The 21730-nt window shown below is 43.2% G+C and overlaps 1 protein-coding gene and 1 long non-coding RNA gene across 3 annotated transcripts in view; one reads left to right on the forward strand and one right to left on the reverse strand.

The window, feature by feature from the left end:
* Positions 1 to 278: 278 nt before the first annotated feature.
* On the reverse strand, positions 279 to 2363 carry LOC116421736. The gene is made up of 3 exons (XR_004232239.1): positions 2284 to 2363; positions 1927 to 2022; positions 279 to 1046 (listed from the first exon to the last, which is right to left on the reverse strand). It is a non-coding gene; the product is annotated as an uncharacterized LOC116421736 (long non-coding RNA).
* MVB12B (multivesicular body subunit 12B) overlaps positions 2331 to 21730 on the forward strand; it is a 275519-nt gene continuing 256119 nt past the window's right edge. The window contains exon 1 of one of the 2 annotated variants that reach the window (XM_031954307.1): positions 2331 to 2620. Coding sequence is in view for 1 of the 2 variants with exons in the window: in XM_031954308.1 (XP_031810168.1) it covers positions 3295 to 3411 (117 nt within the window). In the remaining variant the exon portion in view is untranslated. Of the gene's footprint in view, positions 2621 to 2951; positions 3412 to 21730 lie in introns of those variants that run through there. The other variant, XM_031954308.1, reaches the window with a different exon arrangement.

The raw sequence follows: 21730 nt of genomic DNA on the forward strand, positions 1-21730 counted from the left end.
AATTAGAGTCAGTTCTCTATATATTTTGGAAATGAGGCCTTTATTAGAACCTTTATACAGTTATATATTTTAACAGGTATTGGACTACCTGCCATCTAAGGGAGGGGGGGGGGGAAGGAGGGGAAAAATTGGAACAGAAGATTTTGTAAGAGTCAATGCTGAAAAATTATTGATGCATGGTTTTATAAATAAGAAGCTATAATAATAATAAAATATATATTTATACAGTTTTCTTGCTGCACAAGAAAAATCGGATCTAGAAAGAAAGAAAAAACCTGAGAAGGAAAACAAAAATGTAAGCAAACAACAGAGTGAGAATGCTATGTTGTGGTGCACACTCAGTTCCCCCAGTCCTCTTTGAGTGCAGATGGCTCTCTTCATCACTGAACAATTGGAACTGTACACCATGGTCTTGTCCTGATTAAGCACAAGGTATGATTAGAGCCTGAACCAGGCAATGGAAAAGAAAACAAATAGTCTAAATTACTGCACTAGTATCCCAATTGGTCTCCTTCTAGCTTCCCTTCTCCAATCCATCAGGCTGCCAGAGCTAGCTTTCTGAAGCATAGGTAGATACAAGTGTGTTTTCAAAAATCTTATATGATTCTCTCTTGCCAATAGCAGTGGTTCTCAAGTTCTTTTAGTTGCAGCCTGCTATACTGGAAGGAGCATTGGATTAGTGGTTTTTTAATCCTGGATTTGAGTCCTGATTCTGCCCTTTCATAGTTGTGTGAAGACTGATTGAAGAAATTTAAAGTGGTGAACTTACAGAAAAGATTTCACTGTGATCAATTTATTCTTCTCGATCCTAGAAGACAGAACCAGGAACAATTGGGTGAAATTTGCAAAGTGATAAATTGAAGCTTGATGTAGGGAAAAAAACTTCCTAAAAATTATAGAGCTATCCAAAAATGAAATGAGTTCCCTGGGAGAAGCAGTGGGTTAAGTCTTTGAGGTCTTTAAGAAAAGACCTCAAGGATGTTGTTGTAGGGATTCTTCTTCAATTGAGGAATTGGATTAGTTGGCTCCAGAAGTCCCTCCCAACTCTGGAAAAAAAATTTCAGTGGTATAATCAGACTTTCATCACCTACCTCACAGAGCCCTTATGAGCAAAGCACTTTTTAAAACCTTAACCGACTGGAGAAATAATAATGTTAGTGATTCACAGCCTTAAGAAGTCAGTTTAAGTAACAACTCCTGTGGGGGAGGGAGAAAGAAGCTTCCTTTTAATTGCTCACAGTTAATGGTGAACAGTAATATCTTGGTCATAGTTTAAGTAAGATATGAACTATAGCTTCTTGTTTTCTATAGCACTTTCTAAAAACATGTATTTCAAACTTTTACCAAAAAACTGCTTTAGAAAGGAAACCACATTTCCTTTTGAAGAGTCACTGAATTTATTTACATTCAGACACATAGTGGGCACATTTATTAATCCAATCTGTCTTCTATAGCTACCACACTGCCAGTGTAACCTGGCTTTACAGAGTAAAATAGCCTCAAAAAATTCTGATTTGGGAAGAGCCATACTTAGTGATCTTCTTAGTTGTGCTCACTGAAGATGGACTTAATCCAGTTTCATAAAATATCAGTGCTTGGAAGGACCTCACAAGAAAATAATATTAAAAGACCCATTGGAAAGGACTGGAGGGATTATCTAGTCCAATCCCCTCTTTTTACAGATGTGGAAATTAAATCTCGGGGAAGCACAGTTTCTTGTCCACATATTTCAAGTAGCAGAGATAGAGCCTGAACCCAATTATTTGACCCAATTCAATTCAATAATCATTTAACCACCTACTATATAAATGGCATTTTCTAGTTTCTAGATAGAAAGACAAAATGAAAAACTGCCCCTTTTCCTACTAGGGTATCTCCTTTCTCCCCAGAAATAAAACCTTTAGAAGGAGGGGTGAGACAACTTACCAGTCATAGGGAAGTTTCTCATTTGTTTTCACATCATATTTATGAAAACCATGATCTGGACTCCAATCCAGCATCTTTCCCATTGTACCATACTTCCTAAAGGAGAGAATATGTTCAAGGATAAGAATGTACACAATCGAGAGAATCATTAATATTCAGCAGTAAAGGCCAAGAAAGCACATTTAGAGAAAGAAGGGTTGGATGGATGACTTTGGGCCCCACTGCATGGAACGAGAGGGTTAGTGATTAAAGGTGCGGGCCGTTTGCCGAGCTGCTTCCCAAGGCTGCGTGGGAGAGGTTACTAGAGAGCAGGGAGCCGGCCCTCCCACTGGCCTCTCCCGGCCACTTCACTCTTACTTGTCTAGAGAACAAATGAAAGTTTGTGGGATTGGTCTCGCAGCTCCTCACCAAGGGTTTGCTTGAAGTGCATTCTTGAATGCTCGCAATTGTGTGAATTCACACACGCCCAGCGCATTCCCCGCGGCTGTGCCAATTCTGCCTGGTACCCCCTTTTCTCGGGAACAGACCCAATGTTTCCAAAGAGGCTGGGGTGGATGAAAATGTGACCCCACTTCCTCTCCTGCCGCTGGCTCTCATTGGAGCCCGGTTAACTCCTGGATTGCCCCCAGCCGGAGTCCCCTCTCGGATCCTCAGGCGCGGCCCACTCCCTCTCTGCCCTGTGACTGGGTTTAAGGTGCGTATGGATGGTTAAGGCACAGGTTCCAGTGCCATGGAATGTGGCCAGGGGGCCACGTGCCCACGACCGGGCGACCCCCGCGGCCTCTGGGATCCGCTTCCTCCTCCACGCAGCCCGTCTGTCCTGCCCGGGGCTGCAGGCCAGGCCGGCTTCCAAGCTGGCCCAACCTGAATTTCTTGGACCCCAGTGGGAATGCGGGCCCCTCGCGCAGCCCGAACTGGCCCCGGGCCTCGCCGCCTCCTTGACCCCGACCACGGCCTCCCCCGCGTTGCAGCCCCCGCTCCAGTCCCTCCGTGGGCTGGGCGCGATCACGAGCGGACTGAGGCCGCTGCCGGCACGGCCTGGGCCGTACTACTGCCCGGTTGCGGCGGGCCCTGGCCCGGCGGCGGCGGCGCGGGCTCCGGACGCAGGGGGCTCCCGCTCCCCTCCTCGGTCCCTCCTCCCTCCCGTTCGAGCCCCGGCGCCGGCGCCTCCCCCGGAGCATGTGTCAGAGCCGGGGCGGCCGGGAGCCTGCCGAGCCTCCGCCGCCGTCTCCGCCGGGGCCCGGCCCCCGCCGCCGCCGCCGCCGCCGCCGCCGCTGCCGCTGCTCCTCCTCCTGCGGCCGCCGCAGCCGCTGCGCCCCGCGGTGAGCAGGCTCCGCCGCCCCGGCCCGGCCCGGCCCCGCCCGGGCGATGAGAAGCTGCTTCTGTGTGAGACGGAGCCGAGACTCGCCGCCGCCGCCACCGCCACCGCCACCGCCGCCGCCGCCTTCTCAACCGCCGCCGCCGCCGCCGCCTCAGCGGGGAACAGTTAAGTGCGGGCCCGGGAAGCGCGGGCTCCGAGGCCCGGCAGGCAGGCGGGGAAGCGGGGAGGGCCCGGCCGCAAGCGCGGAGGCGGCGGCGGGGGCCTTTGCAGCGGGCTCCGGGTGAGGCCTGGCCTGGGGGAGGCGCTGGGTGGCCCTCACTGCCGGGTTCCCGGGGCTAGGGGCTGGTACCCCCCTGGCTGGGGCCGCCTGACCCGGCGGGGAGCTACATGCACCCCACCTTTGCAGACCAGGCCTCCCCTCCACCCCATCCCTAGGGCTTTTTGGGGAGGGGGAAGGAAGGAGGTACCCCAAAGAGCCGTGCATATGGGAGGGGGTGGGGGTTGGAGCTGGCGCAGAAAGCCCCGCAGCTGAGCTTGGAATCGGGTCCGAGCAGACAGGCGGACTGCCAGGCCATGTAGCAGGGAGCCGGGGTCCAAGGAGACACTGGCCATACCCGGTGGCTGGTCTTTTTGAGAGGAACATCTTTACAATGGTCATTTAGACCCAGACACACGTGCTTTTTTAGAACAATAACCTCCTTTTTTCTTATTAAAGTACATCTCCACCTCCCATCCCCAGCTTTGAATTTTGCGTTTCATTTAGAATAGAATGAAAGACTAAGAGTATATATAATGGCCATCTCCCCATAGTTGGAGGTTCCATTCCGATGATTTCTGCCATATAGGCAGACTGCAGGACAGCTCCCTCTCTGGGGCCTTTGTCTCTGGTGGTTTCTTCTAAAGATAATCTTGCTGTATGTTTCTAGACAGCTGGCTGGATCTCATCTCATTTTAACTGTGCTAGAAAATCTTATCAGCAGCACCAGAAACCCGTTAGAAATGTTAAGAGATAAGCTCTGTAGAAATCTACAGTAACTGAAAAACTCAATGTGCTTGGAAGGTTAGTTAAAGTATTCTAGTGACATCTTCTCTTAGGGTAGCCTGAAATCATGGAGCGTATTTCTTGGTGTTTTGCCAAGCCCCAAATTACTTCACTTTTTATTTCACTTTTCTTCTGTGCAGGGATATCCTCTTTAGCTCTTATGAACTCCAAGATATCCTTTCTAACTATGCTCATTTTGCATCTGTCATCTAGCTTTTATTCTTTCTTTCCAACAGTAGTAATTTATTAAGTTCTCTGTAGCACAGTGGATAGAACACTGAATCCAGTGTCAAGACCTGAATTCAAAAGTAACTTCAAATACTTACTAGTTGTTTAAGCTGGGAGGAGTCATGGAACTGCTATCTGCCTCAGTTTCCTCATCTGTAAAATGAGGTTAATAACAGATTCTATCCTTGTGAAAACAAAATGAGATAATATTTGTACAATGAGCCTTAAGATGCTATAAAAATATGAGCTGTCATTATTATTGTGTGCAGAAGCACTGTGTTTGGTGCTAAGAGAGATTCAAAGATAGGAAATAATTCCTGCCTTATATCAGGGTTTATATCAACCGTCATTTAATGAACACCTGCTATACATAATGGGCATACAAATACAAAAGTTGGAAAGTTCCTGATCTCACAGATCTTTTTCCTATACATGAACAAATATAGAATTGGATAGTCTAATATCTGAGATTTTAAACTCCTTGACAACAGGGACTTGAGATGTTTTTTTCCATTTTATTCCCAGTTGTAGGCAGAGTGTATAAGTGCTTAGCTGAGTGTGAATAGCTACACCAAAAACCATTGAGTCCACTCTTCTATGTCTGCTTTTGGGCTTGACTTTGAAAGCTGGCACTTCAGTGGCACTGAATGGAAAGATCACTTCATTTGAAGTCAAAAGATCTGGGTGGAAATTTCAGCTCTGCCTTTATCTTAGATCTGTGGGACCTTGAACAAAAGTCTCATCTCTCTGGCCCTAAGATTCTTCAACTGAAAACTGAGGGAGTTGGACTGATTTCTAATGTCTTTTCCATTTCTAATACCCATGATCCTAAATTATTCAAGATTTGTGAAAGGAGGGGAAGAAGAGGGAGGAGTTGGGGAAAGTGGTATTGGTGTAGGGCATTGAAGGATGCCCTTTAGTATTTCAACCAGTGTAAGGAGATCATTCCAGGGATAGGGAATGATGTATACAGACACTACTGTTGCTGCTTATCCCCATATCTGCAATTTTACGTTTTGTTCCTTCTCTTTTGTTGTTTGTCCCCTTGTGCATTGTTAAAGCAATCTTAATTCAAAAGTCTGATCTTGTCACTTACTTGTTCAAAAACTTTGTTCCATGATTAGCGAATAAAATACACACTTCTTTCTCAGGCATTCAAGGCTCCCTACGGACTGGCTTCAAGCTGCTTTTTCCAACCTTATCTCATATAATCTGTCTGCATATGGAGGTGTTCAGGGAGGTTTGATACTTGTGGTGTGAGGGGCTGACCCCCTTTTTAGGACTACTCGTCTACTTTAGGGTCCATCTTTTCACCCAACTCTCACCTGTGACTCCAAGAAGCTGTAGCATGTATAGTGACCACATCCCAGTAAAATTGTCTTGACAGATGGGTTCAGCCAGGTTGAGGGTAACTGATGGGCCTCAAACCCCTGGGTGAGTTAGGGAGATGTCTGCCCCAAGCATGGGACAATGGGAATAATTTATTCTATTGGCCATGAAGAGGCCAAAGTCATCCACTGCATTCTGGGCTGTCTTCAGTCATCTTGACTTTTGCCTTACCTCTAGATTTCAATGATGGGAAGAGAGTAAGGGTGATGACTTTATGCAAGTCTTTTTCACTTGACCCCAATTCATGAACTAGTGAAGATATCACCTAAAGAATGAAAAAGATCTTTTCATCTTTCTGATCTTTTTCTTGCCCCCCCTTATCTCTGTGCTTTTGTTTAAATATATATATTCCTCCTGGCTAGAACTGATGCCACCTTTAACTCCATTTTTGAAATCTTTATCTATTTTGAAGGCCCAGTTCAGGTACCACTTTCTCCTTTGCATGTTCCCTCATTCAGCTTCCCTACCATCTGTTAGAGTTGACTTTTACCTCCCTCTCAGAATCTCTTCTGTTTCTGACTTTATATGTAATTATGCGATTCTTACCTACTACATTCTATATTCCTTAAAAGCAGAATAGACCAAATAATCTTTTTTAGCTTTTTTAAAATTAAATTAAATTAAATTAAATTAAATTAAATTTTTTTATTTAATAGCCTTTTATTTACAGGTTATATGCATGGGTAACTTTACAGCATTAACAATTGCCAAACCTCTTGTTCCAATTTTTCACCTCTTACCCCCCCACTCCCTCCCCCAGATGGCAGGATGACCAGTAGATGTTAAGTACATTAAAATATAAATTAGATACACAATAAGTATACATGACCAAACCGTTATTTTGCTGTAGAAAAAGAATCAGACTCTGAAATATTGTACAATTAGCTTGTGAAGGAAATAAAAAATGCAGGTGGGCATAAATATAGGGATTGGGAATTCAATGTAATGGTTTTTAGTCATCTCCCAGAGTTCTTTCTCTGGGTGTAGCTAGTTCAGTTCATTCCTGCTCCATTGGAAATGATTTGGTTGATCTCATTGCTGAGGATGGCCAGGTCCATCAGAACTGGTCATCATATAGTATTGTTGTTGAAGTATATAATGATCTCATGGTCCTGCTCATTTCACTCAGCATCAGCTCGTGTAAGTCTCTCCAGGCCTTTCTGAAATCATCCTGTTGGTCATTTCTTACAGAACAGTAATATTCCATTATATCCATATACCACAATTTATTCAGCCATTCTCCAACTGATGGGCATCCATTCAGTTTCCAGTTTCTAGCCACTACAAAAAGGGCTGCCACAAACATTCGTGCACATACAGGTTCCTTTCCCTTCTTTATAATCTCTTTGGGATATAAGCCCAGTAGTAACTCTGCTGGATCAAAGGGTATGCACAGTTTGATAACTTTTTGAGCATAGTTCCAAACTACTCTCCAGAATGGTTGGATTCATTCACAACTCCACCAACAATGCATCAATATCCCAGTTTTCCCGCATCCCCTCCAACAATCATCATTATTTTTTCCTGTCATCTTAGCCAATCTGACAGGTGTGTAGTGGTATCTTAGAGTTATCTTAATTTGCATTTCTCTGATTAATAATGACTTGGAGCATCTTTTCATATGAGTAGAAATAGTTTCAATTTCTTTATCTGAGAATTGTCTGTTCATATCCTTTGACCATTTTTCAATTGGAGAATGGCTTGATTTTTTATAAATTAGAGTTAATTCTCTATATATTTTGGAAATGAAGACCAAATAATCTTAATGCAGTAGTCCAGTCAAGAGATGATCAGTGGCTTGAACTAGAGTGGTAACTTTGTGAACGGAGAGAAGTGGACAGATGTGTGTGAAATTTGATGAAGAGGAAGACTCAGTAGCTGATTATAGGAATTGAAGGAATGGTAAAAGACAACTTCAGAGTCTTGAACCTAGAGAGATGGAAGAACGGTGGTATCTTCAGCAGAAAGTAAAATTTGGAGGAGGTTTAGGAGTGAATTTGGGGCACAGTATTTTCTGAAGGAGAATTTTAAATTAGAACTTGTCTGGAGGACAGAAAATAGGGTTCTGACAGTACTTAAGCTCATAGAAATGTCGATTTAATTTGGAGAACCAGACTGAGGGGTTCCTTTTAGTGCTTAAAGGGTTGTGCTATATAAAAGAGCTTTTCTTTCTATTTTGCTCCAAAGAACCAAAGAAGGAGCAATGGGTGGAAGTTGTTAAGTTAGTTGGTCATAACAAAAGACTTCCTAATAATTAGAGCTGACTCAAAGTAGTATAGCCTGCTTTTGGAGACATGAGTGCCCTGCCATCCATCATTTAGGCTCTTTCAGTGTAGGCTGGTTGCCAATTTATAAGAGAGAGATTACTGATTAGATAAGATATTGCTGAATTCTCTTCCCACTCAAAGCTTCTTTAACTTATCACCAATAGTTTACTATACCTTTGCTTGTGCTTTTAGACTTGAAGTATATGAATGGAACTCATAAATGCTGGTCTGGAGTTGAGGACCTCGGAATATTGGGGATCATATAATTTGGAGCAAAAGAGAGGTCATTAATCTGAAAAAACTTCTGGGCAATACATTTTTTATATTTAATTTTATAATTAATATTTAAGGAGGGGGAAATACTATTAGCACTGGCATTGTTCTTATGGAACTGCTATTCACATTGTATAAAATACAGGGTACTTTGGAAGCCAGCTTAGGAAATTCATAGGCCACCTAAGATTTTGTAAGGAACTTTGCGGACAGTTGTAGCCACCTGAAATTGATACTTCAGGAACTGAGCAGTGGCTTCCTTCTTCACACAGGGGAGGCTAACCAGGGAGCTGGAACTAAGCATGGGAAATTTTGCAGGTGCGATTATGATGATAAAGATAATGAATGAGTGACTACATGGAATGCAGGTGGTCAGAGTGGATTGTATTTTATTTAAATGACTATTATCGTGGCTGCAGTTCAGTGAGCAAATTCTCCTTTGCTTTTTGGTTATTGACAGCTTCTGTGGTGAGGGATATTTGCAGAAGATTTAGATCCAGACTCTTCGATGTCTGCTTACAGGGATTAGTTAAAGGAAATGGATACATGTTTAACCTAGAGAAAAGAAAACTTAAAGAGGTGTGATCCCTTTCTTTAAGGGGGATCATGGGATTGAAAATTGGAAGAAGTCTTTGAGGCAATCTAGTTCAATTTCCCCATTTTATGGAGGGGGAAATAAATGTGGTAAAGGTGAAGCCTATGGTTTTATAGTAAATGATTGAGCCTGGATTTGAATCTTTACCTCCTGAGTCCATGTACAAGACTCTTTTCATTATATCCTGCTGAAGATCTATCCTAATGGAAAGAAGTTTTGACTTGATTTTCTTAACTGAAACAAGATTTTTAAAAATTTTTTAATAACTTTTTATTGACAGAACCCATGCCAGGGTAATTTTTTACAACATTATCCCTTGCACTCACTTGTGTTCCGATTTTTCCCCTCCCTCCCTCCACCCTCTCCCCCAGATGGCAAGCAGTCCTATACATTTAACTGGAACAAGATTAAAATGTAATTGAGAGATGTTGTTTAACAAAATAATTAAAAATATAATATAACATAGATACAACATAATTTTTAATTTGTGATTTTCTAAGTCAGTATGCAACCACATGTTTCTACTTAAGTTTGACACCACTAGTGTAAAAAGTTAGAAGGAATGGATAGAAATTACCAAGGTACAGATTTGGGCTAAATGTAAGAAAAAATTTTCTCAGAATTAGAGCTGTCTAAAATTAGAAAATCTGTTGTGTTTCATAGCATCCCTTTCATTAGAGGTGTTTCAACAGTAGCTTGAATGAGCATATTTTGGAGATGCTATAAAATAGACTGAAATACTTATTTGCTGTCTAATACTAAGTCATTTACTTTTAGCCTCAGTTTCCATATCTGTAAAAAGGGAATAATAGTAGCACGTACCTCCCAGTGTTATGAGATGAAATAAGATATTCAGAAAGCTTATTGCAAACATTTTAAGCTACAATTATTGACAGTAATTATAATAAACTTTTTGTGTGTTGATCCCTTTGGCAGTCTTGTGAAGGTAATGGACCCCCTTCTCTAATTAAATGTATAAAATTAAAAAAAAATAAGGTTACAAAGGAAATCAATTATATTGAAATGCAGTTATAAAAATAACAAAACCAAAAATTAAATTTACAGATCCCAGCCTAAGAACCCTTGCGGTAAAGGGAATTTTGGGCCAGGTATCAGTTGGATTTGGAAGGTCTTTGAGTCCTTTTCCACTTCTTAGGTCCTGGGATCCTCTTCAAGTTGCGTAAATTTTAGGTGTTAGATCAGGCTGACTCTGCCTTGACTCTGCTGCTTCCTGAGGGTAAGAGGAGGTTGTGAAATATGACATTTCCTGTAGTCCTCTCCCTCCTTCAGGCTGTATTATCTCAGGACTTACTGAGGCCAGGATTTTGCAGGCTCCACTGGTACCCCTCGCCTCCAGGAAGCAGCCTTTACCACAGGGATTGCGTTTCCTCCGGTCGGTTACCGCAGGTTAAGCATCTGATCCCTTTCTGGGCTGTCTGAGAGCCACGGCCGCTGCCAGGTGTCGGGGACACGGCATCCTTTGTTGGTGGCGTGCGCTGGGTATCTGTTTGGCTCGCTGGACACGCTTCTGCCTAGATGCTGAGATAGGAGAAGCCAGTGGGCACCAAGCCCAGCGCGTTACAGATGAGCTCCACTTATCAGAGTTGGTGAGGAACCTCAATCCACTTAGGGCAGGGAATTAACCCCACCTGACAAGTTCCCAAACGTGCTGCTCCCAAGGCCACCACCTTTTATTTCTTATCTGATCTCCCATGAGATGAATCAGGGAAGTTTGTTTATAATCCCTTTGACTTCTTCCCTTGACGCTTCTCTGTAACCTGGAAACGATCCTGGGCTCTCAAAGGCTCCGTGCCCCTGGAGGACACACTCTGGCAGGGACTGCCAAGCTGGAAAACCTGGTGACCAGGTCTTACCCGGGCCTCCCAGCGAGACAGCAAGAGGCTGGCCAGCTCTGTGGGCCACCGTCTTTCCCAAAGCTGGCTCCTTCCCACTTCTCTCTGGGCTGACTGCTTTCATCTTACTTTGCACCTAGGCTCTTCCACCAAGTCTCCCCACTTGGATTGCCAGAGGGATTTTCCTCGAGGGCCAACTCTCCCTCCTGGTGCCTCTGGCATAGAGTGGAAGTGCCCCCTTTGGGCTTCTGAGGTCTTTAACAACTTGGCCTCCCCTAGCTTGCTTTGAGTATTCCACCTGCTCGCTGGAGAAGCCTTCCTTTGGAAGGCTTCCTCATTTAGAAGCCTTCCTTTCCTTTAACACTCAACTCAAGCACTAACTTCTATTCAAAGCCTTTCCTAAGTACCCCAGGTCTTGACTTTAGAGTTGAAACTATGTCTTATACCTCTGCTGGGCTCATTTAGCTAAGAGTTCTCCCAGGTGGAATTATTTGCCCCACAAATCATTTCTCTGGGCTGTAGAATGTCTGAACCCCATGTTCAGACATTCTGTTCTGTTTTAATCCAAAATGAGTCTCCCTGTTTCCTCCACCAAACTTTATTTTAAAAATTTGCCATATGCATGTGTGTGCTTATATATGTGTATATAAATATATGTATATGTACATGTTTGTGTGTATCTCTATGTATATATAATATATATGTGTATATATGTATGTGTGTGTGTGTGTGTGTGTGCATCCCTTCAGTTAATTGTAGCCTTCTAAGGGTACAAGGGGGAAGGAGAAAAAGGAATGAAGTAAAAAGTGCACAGCAGAGAACAAAAGAAAACCTACCAGGAAACAAAGAAAAGATGGACAGCTCTGAATACAATGTATAGTATTTATTATAGAGGCTTTCTTGAAATGGAAATTTATTCTTTATATTTTGAATCCTTTCTTATGTTCTGCACATGATTTTTTTCCTTTTTCTATTTTGTATTTAAGTTTAAAATTTAAGAAAGGGGAAAAAAACCTTGCCAGGTGGACTTCTAACTCCTTATCCTGATACTGATGGGTCCAGTCTATTTAATCCATACCTTTCAGACTCAGGTTCCATTCTTCTCTTCAGTGGGACTTTTTAAGTTCAAAGGACATCTATTTTCTCCTCCAGGTTGGAAAGAACAAGTCTCTGAAATTGGTATCTTACTAAATTACCAACTTGTTCAATAATAGCTCAGTTTCTTACTCAGTAACCACATCATAGAAGAAGGAACATGATTATCAGAGAAATATAGATAAGGAAGGGATAATAGAACCATAGGCCATCAGAATTGGAAGACATCTTAACCTATCATTTAGTCAGCATTTTTGTTTGATCTAGGAGCTTCTAGAGACCCACAGAAAAGGGAAGTAGTTTCCCCAGTCATTATTAGTAGCAGAGTAGGTGCTTGAACCTCCAGGTTTCCTCTGGTCCTTTCTAATGCCATAATACCATGTTTTAAAACTAGACAAGCATCCCTTCACCTTTACCCCTAGAAATCATTTTCTTTAGAGCTCTCCTGGATTGAAGGTGGAGAATTGCTTAAAGGGGGTAAGAAGCGTTTCACCATTGCTTTGTGTATTGTTATTGTTATTAAAAGTTGAAGCTGTGGGATCTGCCACAAAATAGAAAATTTAAAAAAACCCAAAACTTTCTTTGCCCTTAAGTACCCTTTGTAAAAAGGCCAGCCCCCGGGCTTGGAAAGAAATTAAGTTGTGCTATGAGCAAATAAATATTTTAATAATTGAAATAATGAGCTTGGAGCTTGGTAATGCCCCCTTCCAAGTTACTACTACACTCTGCCATTAAATGCATCATCATTTTGGCACTAGTTATGAATTGTTGTGTTAAATGATTGCTAAAGCTTTCCCTAGCTCCTGCAGTCTCTGTTCTTCTAAGATACTTGGGATACTAACATTCTGTGTTCTATAGTCAGTGTTATAAGGTCCTTTTTAACTGAAATTTTTGTGTCTTGAATGGATTATGCTTTGCCTAACATTATTACTTAATTTTGCCAAAATCAACATTAGGCTCAAGGGTCTTGAGAATGGAGGTGGTGGTTCTTCTGCCTTCTAAATGGATGGCATTAAAAGCATTAAAAGTGTTATGGACTGAGGCAAAGGATTTGTGGCTTTCATCTGGGTTGCACTTTGGTGGGAAGAGCTGCCCAAAATGGTTATGTCCTTCTGTGGTTTTTGCTTTAGATTTCAGGGGCATTTCTAAGGAAGCCATGCTCATCTGCTTGCTGTCTCATTTGCTGGGGTCATTACAAATGTTCTTTCAAGGCCTTTTAGATTCTAAACTTATGGAAAATTCGTGACCAAAATTTAGAATTTTTCATTCAAAGATATAGGTTTGGAGACTAAAGCACCAATACCAGAGTTCCTGAGTCAATGTTAATTCATATTACAATGCCATGTCATATCACTAGTATTTTTTTCACATCTGTGACTTTGTAACATAGGGAGCACAGAGAATATATCCTTCTTTTATAAGTAATTATATCCAAATAAAGAAGAAGCTAATTGATGTAGTGGATAGAATTCAGGACTTGGAATCGGGAAGATCTAGGTTAAAATCCTATCTCAAATACTTAATAGCTGTGTGATCCTTGGTACTTGGTACTTAACTATTGTGGCTCAGTTTCTTCATCTGTAAAATGGGGATAATAATAGCATCTAAATTACAGAGATTTTGTGAGGATCAAATCAGTTAAAGCTCTATGTAAATGCTGGCTAGCTATTATTACACTCTTCTTATGGCCTGCTTATGATATAGCAGGGTAGCATGGAAGTGACCTGGGGTCATAGAGAATTTGCTAGCAGAGTACAAGTTCTTTTACGTCCTCTTAAGCTGGAAGGCTTGGGCCTGGCGACTTTCTGTGTTTGCTGAAAGACCTAATGAGCTGAGGGTGGAGATGTCATCAGTAGAAGGGTAGGTGGCCACTGGATGGTGAGTTTTTTGGATATCACATATAATCAATTATGGTGTAGAGGATGGTGATCTGTGTGATGGCAGAAAATGAGTATTCACAGTGACAGTCCTAGAGCTAGAATCCTTGTCCTTCCTTATTACCTCTGCCACAGACCAGCCACTCGGTCTCTCTGAGCCTAATTTTTCTCAACTTTAAAATGAGGGCTTTGGTCTAGATGCTGTAAGATCAGACAGAAAGGAAACTGCAGAACTTGAAACTAAGGACAGGCTCTCTGGCACTCCAATTATAAATACACAACCATTCAATGAAACGCCTATCAGGCGGAGCCCCAGACCAGGTACTACAGGTGCTTTTCTGGGCAGTAAGTTGGTTAAATTCTGTGTGAGTGCTGTTGGCAGTGTATCAGAAGAATGCTGGAATTCATCACTGAAGATACTAGTGAAATATAGGGATGTTAGGGCTAAATGGAAGTTTTGAATAGAAGTTAGAAGAGAGTTTCTGAAAACTGGAGGAGAACTTAATATCCTCTAGTCCAAGCCTTTCATGCAGAAGAAGAAAACTATCAGGAGATGAAGTTTCCTTCACACATATTACAGCAAAACACAACTGGGATGGCAACCTGACTCCAAGACTAGTTTGGTATAGTTAATGGCAAGAGAATTGGATTCACAGTGTCAGAACTTGGTTGGAATCCTGTTTCCTTATTTGTAAAACCAGGGGGATGGACTACTTGATCTCTGAAGTTCTTTCCAGTTCTAAATACTATGCTTTTTAAGTATATTTTCCTGTGGGAGTGATTGAGGAAGACTTGATAGAAGAGGAAGGATTTGAAATGGGCTTTGAAGAACAGATAAGCGTTCAATGAGAGGAACTGGAGGCTCATTGTCCAGGTCCCCATATATGTATCTCTTAGTGTGATTGTATTATCATTGGACCCTTTAAGGATGCCCATGGCTTCTGCTGGTAATGTTCATGGTGAAGTTCTGCAGGATAGTGCCAGGTCAGAGTTGCCCATTGATTCATCCAATTAGTTATTATAAAAAGTCTTTTCTAGGTGAACCCCTGGACCTTTAAGTCAAATTTTTATTTTGTAGAATTTCTTTTTTCTATATTTTCTCATTTGCTTACTTCCTTTGCTCCTGTAGCTTTCACCACGGTATCAATGACAATGACTCTTAAGTCTTTATCTCTGCTCCTGAGTTCTAGTTGTGTATCCTCTGTGTCCATTTCACTCTGGGTTATCTCACGCAAACGCCTCATTCTCCTCATGTCCCAAACAGGATGCATTTCTTCCCACCTCCTTTGTCCATCCCCACCAACATCTTCTCAGAACCTGGCACTATTCTCCCAGTTAGTGAGGCTCATGATTTTATAATCATCTTTGACTTCTCTTCCCCTCCAATCAATCAGTTGCCACATCCTGTAAATTCTATTTTTACCACATCTCTCTATTTTTTCCATTGCTACCACCCAAATTCAGGCCCGTATTAACTCTCACCTGCATTCCTGCAATAGCAGGAATCCTGACTGGTTTTCCTGCTTCTTATCTTTTTACCTCAAAGTCATCCATGTGGAATGAAGAATGTTGGTCAAGTCAACAAGTTTTTATAAAGTGCACACAATGTGCTAGGCACAGTGCTAAATGTTGGATGCTAGATCTGGAAGGATTATTATTGTTAAAATATGGAATATAAGATAATAGAGCTTTGGAATCCTTGAATAGAAATGTTAGAAAATCGTAAAGTTGGAAAAGAATTTAGAGGTCATTTAATCCAGAGGTTCTTAACTGGGAGGTTTATGAATTTGTTTAAAAAATTTTTTTAAACTGTATTTTAATATAATTATAATCTTAAACATTTTATTTTATGCATTTAAAAACATTTTGAAAAGGGGTCCACAGGTAATGCTTGAAGCCAAGGAGATTCATGTTAGGGAAAACCTTAAGAATCCCTGATCTTGTTCAGTGTGCACCCCTCTCCTTTTGTCTCCTTTCACAGAGGAGGCAGCAGCTGCATGGAGATAAGTGACTTGACCATTTTTATGGTAGCCCTGGAATTAGAACTGGGACTCAGGGCTGTGCTCTCCAGGCCAGAAACTTGTTCTCTACACCCACTGACAATACTGTGGCGACGGAATCATAAACATTATGTAGGGAATTACTAAGCCTGTGGTTTTTGTCATATGAACCGGAGCTTGTTACACTAGTATCTTCCCCGCTTAGCTTATTCTCACACGGTTTGTGCGGGACACAGTAACTGAGAACTCTGGGCCGGAGCTCAGACTCCCATTGAAGCACAGGCGAGCGCTCTCCCCAGCTAGAGGCTTCCTGTGAGGGGGATCTGGCCTCCTGCCGTGGTTCCCCCTAGAAACGACTGTGAACCCGACCTTGCCCAGCTGCTTTCTGCAACAAGGAGGCCAAGCTTTGTTGGCTGGGCGTAGCAATTGATAAGAGAAACCCGATCCTCACTAGTATATTGGAAACGGAGCAGAGATGGTATCAGAGATCCCAGGAGTGCTAGATGCGATAGAGTAATAGTTTAGCCGTCCCCAAGGCTGCCTCTGGAGGCAGTCCTCGGAGTCTGAGACAACGTTTAGCATCAGTTAAACCAAGGCTTCTGATAGAGAGATTAAGGGCTCTGCTGTAGCCAGGCTTTGGTCAGCACAATGAGCACACTATTCCCCATCTCTGAGAGTGGTTTGTAGTTTTAAATTCTTTTCAGAAGGAACCAAGTGAGGTAGAGTCTAAGGCAAAGAATGTTATAAAAGGAGAGCAGTTGGATTGGATTCATCACCAAAGCCTTTCTTAACTGTCGTTTCCCTCACAGAGTTTCAGGAAGAAGCTTAGTTGTGTGTATTCTGTTGTTTCCTCCTTCTCCAAGTGGACAGGGGGTCCTGCCAAACTCTTGCCAGATTAGGAGTGACCAGATTAGCTTTCACACCCTGTGTCTTCCTGAGTAATCTCCTTTGGAGTGGACATATATGAATGAAACACTTTGTTGTGATGCCGAGGTCACCGACTTTGAATTTTCTGACTTATTTGTATGTGAAACAGAGAATCATAGAATACTCCAGTTGAAAGGGACTTCAAAGATCCTCATTTACTCAGAAGCATTTTCCCAAACTTCCATTCAGGGTATATTTGGGTTCTGTGAGAGAATTCTGATGTACTATTTCCCCCTTTTGAAATTTTAAATAAGAAATTATTACTTTTATATAATAGAACAGCTGAAATTACATTGGTGATGCAAGTAGCAGACGGCTGCGTCCATTAAATGGTTTCAGAAGTTGTTGCCCCTAAGAATGATGTATTATTAAGTGGCTAACCAACTAATAATAAGCCTCTCCACTCTTAACCAGGCTTGCTATCCTTTGACAGATTCAAAATCCAATCACTGTGTGGACTTAAAACCTTTCTAGCTTGCCTGGACTTGCCAGAGCTTTTCTCAGCTTGAATAACCTTCAGGAATCAAAGGTTGCCAAACATTGTCAATGCCATACATTTTTTCCAGTATGAAAATAGGACTAATTTCTTTTATTTTAGCCCAATACTTCTTGGGACATTCTTTTTTAAATCACATTTTTAATGAGCATTTTTTCTCCTTATCATTCTTCTAAAAATAATCATGTCCAAAAATGTATGTCACATTCTATCTATTTAATTACCTTTGTTGGGAAGTGGGTATGGTTTTCATTATGGTCCCCTGAAATCCTGATAGATCATCGTGTTCATTTCCTAAAGTTTTTGTAGTCTTTCAAAATTGTTAGTTTGTATAGTGTTGTTATAGAATAAATTGGACTACTGGTTCTGCTCATTTCATTTTGCATTAGTTTATATAAATCTTCACAGAATTGAAATCATTTCTGCAGTAATTTTTATACACAATAGTATTCCATTATATTCCCATGGGATAATTTGTTCAATTATTCCCCAATTGATAGGCACTTCCTTATTTCTCAGTTCTTTGTCTCTACAAAAAGAGCTATTATAAATATTTTTGTATATGTAGGACTCTAGGGTATAGACCTTGAAATGGTATCATTGTGTCTTTGGGCTATTTCATAGACCTTGGAACTAGTATTCATGAGTTTCTTCATTACATTTAAAAAAAAAGTTTTCTGGCCACATTTGTTTGGAATCATTGATCTAGTCTACTCCATTCACTTTCTAGATGGGAAAATTAGTGAAAGAGGAGGGGCTTGCCCCAAACCTGCAACGGTTAAAGTTGTTCACGATAAACATTCTTTCTACTGTCACGTAGTCTTTGGGTTTCTTTAGAAAGATATAAATCTCTAGACCAGAGGTTCTTAACCTGGGTTCTACAAGGGGTCTGTGGATACATTTCAGGGAGTCCCTGGACTCAAATAGAAAAAAATAATATCTTTGTTTTCCAAGAACTTCTGATGGAAATTTGACAATTTTTTCAGTTCTATGAGAAAGAATCTGTAGTTTTCCCCAGGCTGCCAAAGGGGTCCCTGTGCAAACAAGGTAAAGAACCAGCACTAAAAGTTTTTGTTGTGTTCAAAGTAACTGCAGGCAGGTCAGTGTTGTCTCAAGCCTCGTGCGTGTGAGAGAAAGGGCAAGAAGACTGAGAAGGGGAGGAGGGGCTGGGTTAGGAAGAGCTTTGAATGTCCGCAGAGGCTTCTTCATCTAATCCTGTGGGTGACGAGGAATTGCTGGCGCCCGCTAGTGTTGGGGAGAAGGGGACCATCATCGAGTTACTAGAAAAAGCATTTTGGCCTTGGGAGCTGAGGTGTCAAATGCACAGCCTACGGTGGCCCGCCACCCTCCCCAGGGGCTGAATCGGATACAAGTGTGTTGAGGAAACAGTTAACAAAATGCAAACAATGAACAGGAACAATGGGAATGTGCGGATTTCCATGTAGGCTTTAGGGAGCCCATGTCTGTCAGAATTTGATCCCCCTGGAGTAGAGCGTGGCTAGGAGGGGGAGAGCCTTGGCAGGGGGCCCTGGAGGGGCTGCGGCTGTAGGAGAGGAGAGAAGGGCAGCTGGTACGGGAGCCGGGGCCAAGGGGGAAGCAGGGTGGCGTGGCTGTGGGAGGAAGGGGAGCAGGGAGTTTGGAAGCAGGGGAGCTTGGGGGAAAGAGGGGAGTGCTTTCTTGGATGGGCCGAGTTTTAAGATGGTTGGCTTTGGAATCGGATGCCGCTGGTGGGAGCCCTGCTCCCTTCCTGGGCCTTGGGCGGTGACTTCTCAGAGCCTCAGTCCTCTTATCTCAAAAGCAGAACGCCACAGGTTCTTGTCTTGAGACCCTCCCAGTTCTGAGTTTTGTTATTCTGTCTCCTATCTCCCAGATTTGTTTTTGATATCACTAATTAATGATAGTGAGTTGGGGTTTCCTTAGAGAAAAGGTCATCCCCTCTGGCAGCTTCTTGGGGATTTTTGTAGGCCCCTGCAGAGGCCCAGCCGCCGGGCATTGTGCCAGCTTCTCATGCTGGGGAGGAGGAGAGGGCCCTGCCCTGTTGGGGTGAGACCCAGAAGGACCTTAGAGATCTTTTCTCCACACGGGGTCAGCAGTGACAGGACTGACCAGAGATTTGTGCACCTGGGGCAAGAGGGGAGACCCGATGGAGGTTGGGGGCCCTGGTCGGAGGAGGGGGCAGCATCCTGGGGCGGCTCAAGGCTTCCAGCTTATGCTGGGGGGGGGGGTGAGTTCCCCACATGGGAACTTAAACTCAGATTTTGTGACACCTTGTGACATGATCCCCCTCTGGATCCATGAACTTGTGACTCCTTCGGGCTGGACCTATCTTTTGCTTCTTTTTGTATTCCCAGCTCCTGCCTCAGAGCAGTGGGTACAAAGGAGGTACTTAGTAAATGCTTATTGAATTGAAGCTGGAGTTCCACTTGAGTCCAGTTCTTCGTTTTTAACGGGTGCATGGAGTTGGGGGCATAGGTATGGTCAATATCTGTGGCACTGTTTTCAGATATGGTAATAAACTTCTTCCCAATTCTGTCTTAAGCTATTTGTCCAGTGACTGAAAAGGAATCTCAATTGTTCTTCAGTTTATGAATGAATGAATAAAAAGCATTTATTCTGCTGTGTTGGGGATGCAAATGGAAAGTGTGTTAATGTCTGATTTCAAGGAGCTAGACTTGGAAGAGAGAAAACGAAAAAGAAAAACAGCTGCAGACCAGCTCTGGGACAGATGGCAAGGCCAAAGGTTCTTAGATCACATGAGAAGGTATAGACAGGGCAGATGGTATGCCCTTTTGTAACTTTAGTATCCAGGTGAAATTACTTAAATAACTTAAGGCTATTAGCATCTTGTGCTTTAGTTAGATAAGGATTCTGTCCAGAAGTTATAAGGAACATAGCCCTGCTGGTCTCTTTCAGTCATTGTGGGAGAAAAGCAAAATATCATTTGTTTGTTTGGTGTGGATGCTTAATTTTACTGTTGTAGGAAACTTCTTAATATATTAGCGTGTATCTGGCAGTGTAGTGTCTTAGAGACTTGACTGAATCCCTGAGAAAGCAGAAAAGAGCAGTGAATAAGCATTTGTATGTCCTTTCCTTTGTACCAGGCACTGTATCTCATTTGAACCTCACACAGTATTGTGTAGGAGCTTATTATTATGCCTATTTTGCAGTTGAGGGAGAGGCAAAGTGATTTGCCCAGGTTCACACAGCTAAGAAATGTCTCGGTCTGGATTAAAACTCAGGTGCCCCTTGCTTCAGGCCCCTCACTCTGTCCACTGCGCCCTAAGGGACTTGTTCAGAATTGTGTAGTCAGTTTGTGTCGGCAAACCTGGCGCCCCTGACCCAGTCTGGCTCTCCTCTCTGACCACCTGCTCACCGCCAGGTCGCCCTGCAGTGGGGGAGAGCGCTGGCCTGGAGGTGAGCTCAGGCCCTGGCACCAGGGCTTGCTGGTCAGGTGAAGACTGAAGCCCCATCGCACCTCTCTGCTTGCTCGCCTGGGTGATGCATGGGGTGGGAGAGAGCACCAGCTCATAGGCAGAAGCCCTGCCCTCCGGAGCCCACCTGTCTCAGGGAAGGTTTCAGCTGTCAGAAACCAGCGCAGGAGATGAGAACTTGGGTGGCAGTTGGGGAGCCCCCCTTGGGGGCTGGCTCTGGGGCGAGAAGCCTCTGAAGGCGCTTGGGCTTCGCCCTCTCCTCAGGGTTTGGAGGGAGATGGGAGTGAAGGTGGCAGTGGTGGTGTGGCCCTGTGGCCCTCCCTGGGGGCCCCGAGCTGCCTCAGCCAGGGCGGCAGCGGTGGGCGGCTGGCCGGGTCCCCACAGGAGCTACCTCTCTGTGCGACGGTGTGAGGGCTGGGCACTGTTTGGAGGACGGGGGACAGGCTGCCATTCCTCCCGTGCCTTTCTGCCCATTGGTCAGCAGTTGCTGCCTGTGGTGATGAGGGCTCTTCCCTCAGGGGTCACTGTGGTAACTGGGTTGGAGGCAGGGCTGGGGGCAGTGCTGGTTCTGGACTGTCTCTGTTGAGGTGGATGATGGTGTCATGAGGGAGTTGCAGACTGTGAAGCACTATTATAAATATGAGGTATTGCCCTAAATAACAGTGTGAATTTTTAACTCCTGTCAATAAGATTCTTTCTAGCATCAGTAAAGTTTGAAAGGCACTTCTTCCTAAGCTGTCCTCACTTTGCTGGTCAGCATTAGGATTTCCAGTTCATGATGTGGCCCTTGAGTGTTATCAATTCTGCTAATACTGGGCTGTACATTAGCCTATTCCCTTCTGGGCAGTGCCCACATTTCCCTCATTAGGACTAAATTTACCTCTGCCCTATACAACCATGGACTTAAATAATTTTTATTGTCAATTATTTATGAGGGAAATGTTGAATCCTAAAACAGAGATGGGGAAAATTAGTCATATGTTATTTTCACTTTAATGCTTTTATTCTGA

Source organism: Sarcophilus harrisii, chromosome 2, assembly GCF_902635505.1.
Source record: "Sarcophilus harrisii chromosome 2, mSarHar1.11, whole genome shotgun sequence".
In the NCBI taxonomy this organism is placed as follows: domain Eukaryota; kingdom Metazoa; phylum Chordata; class Mammalia; order Dasyuromorphia; family Dasyuridae; genus Sarcophilus; species Sarcophilus harrisii.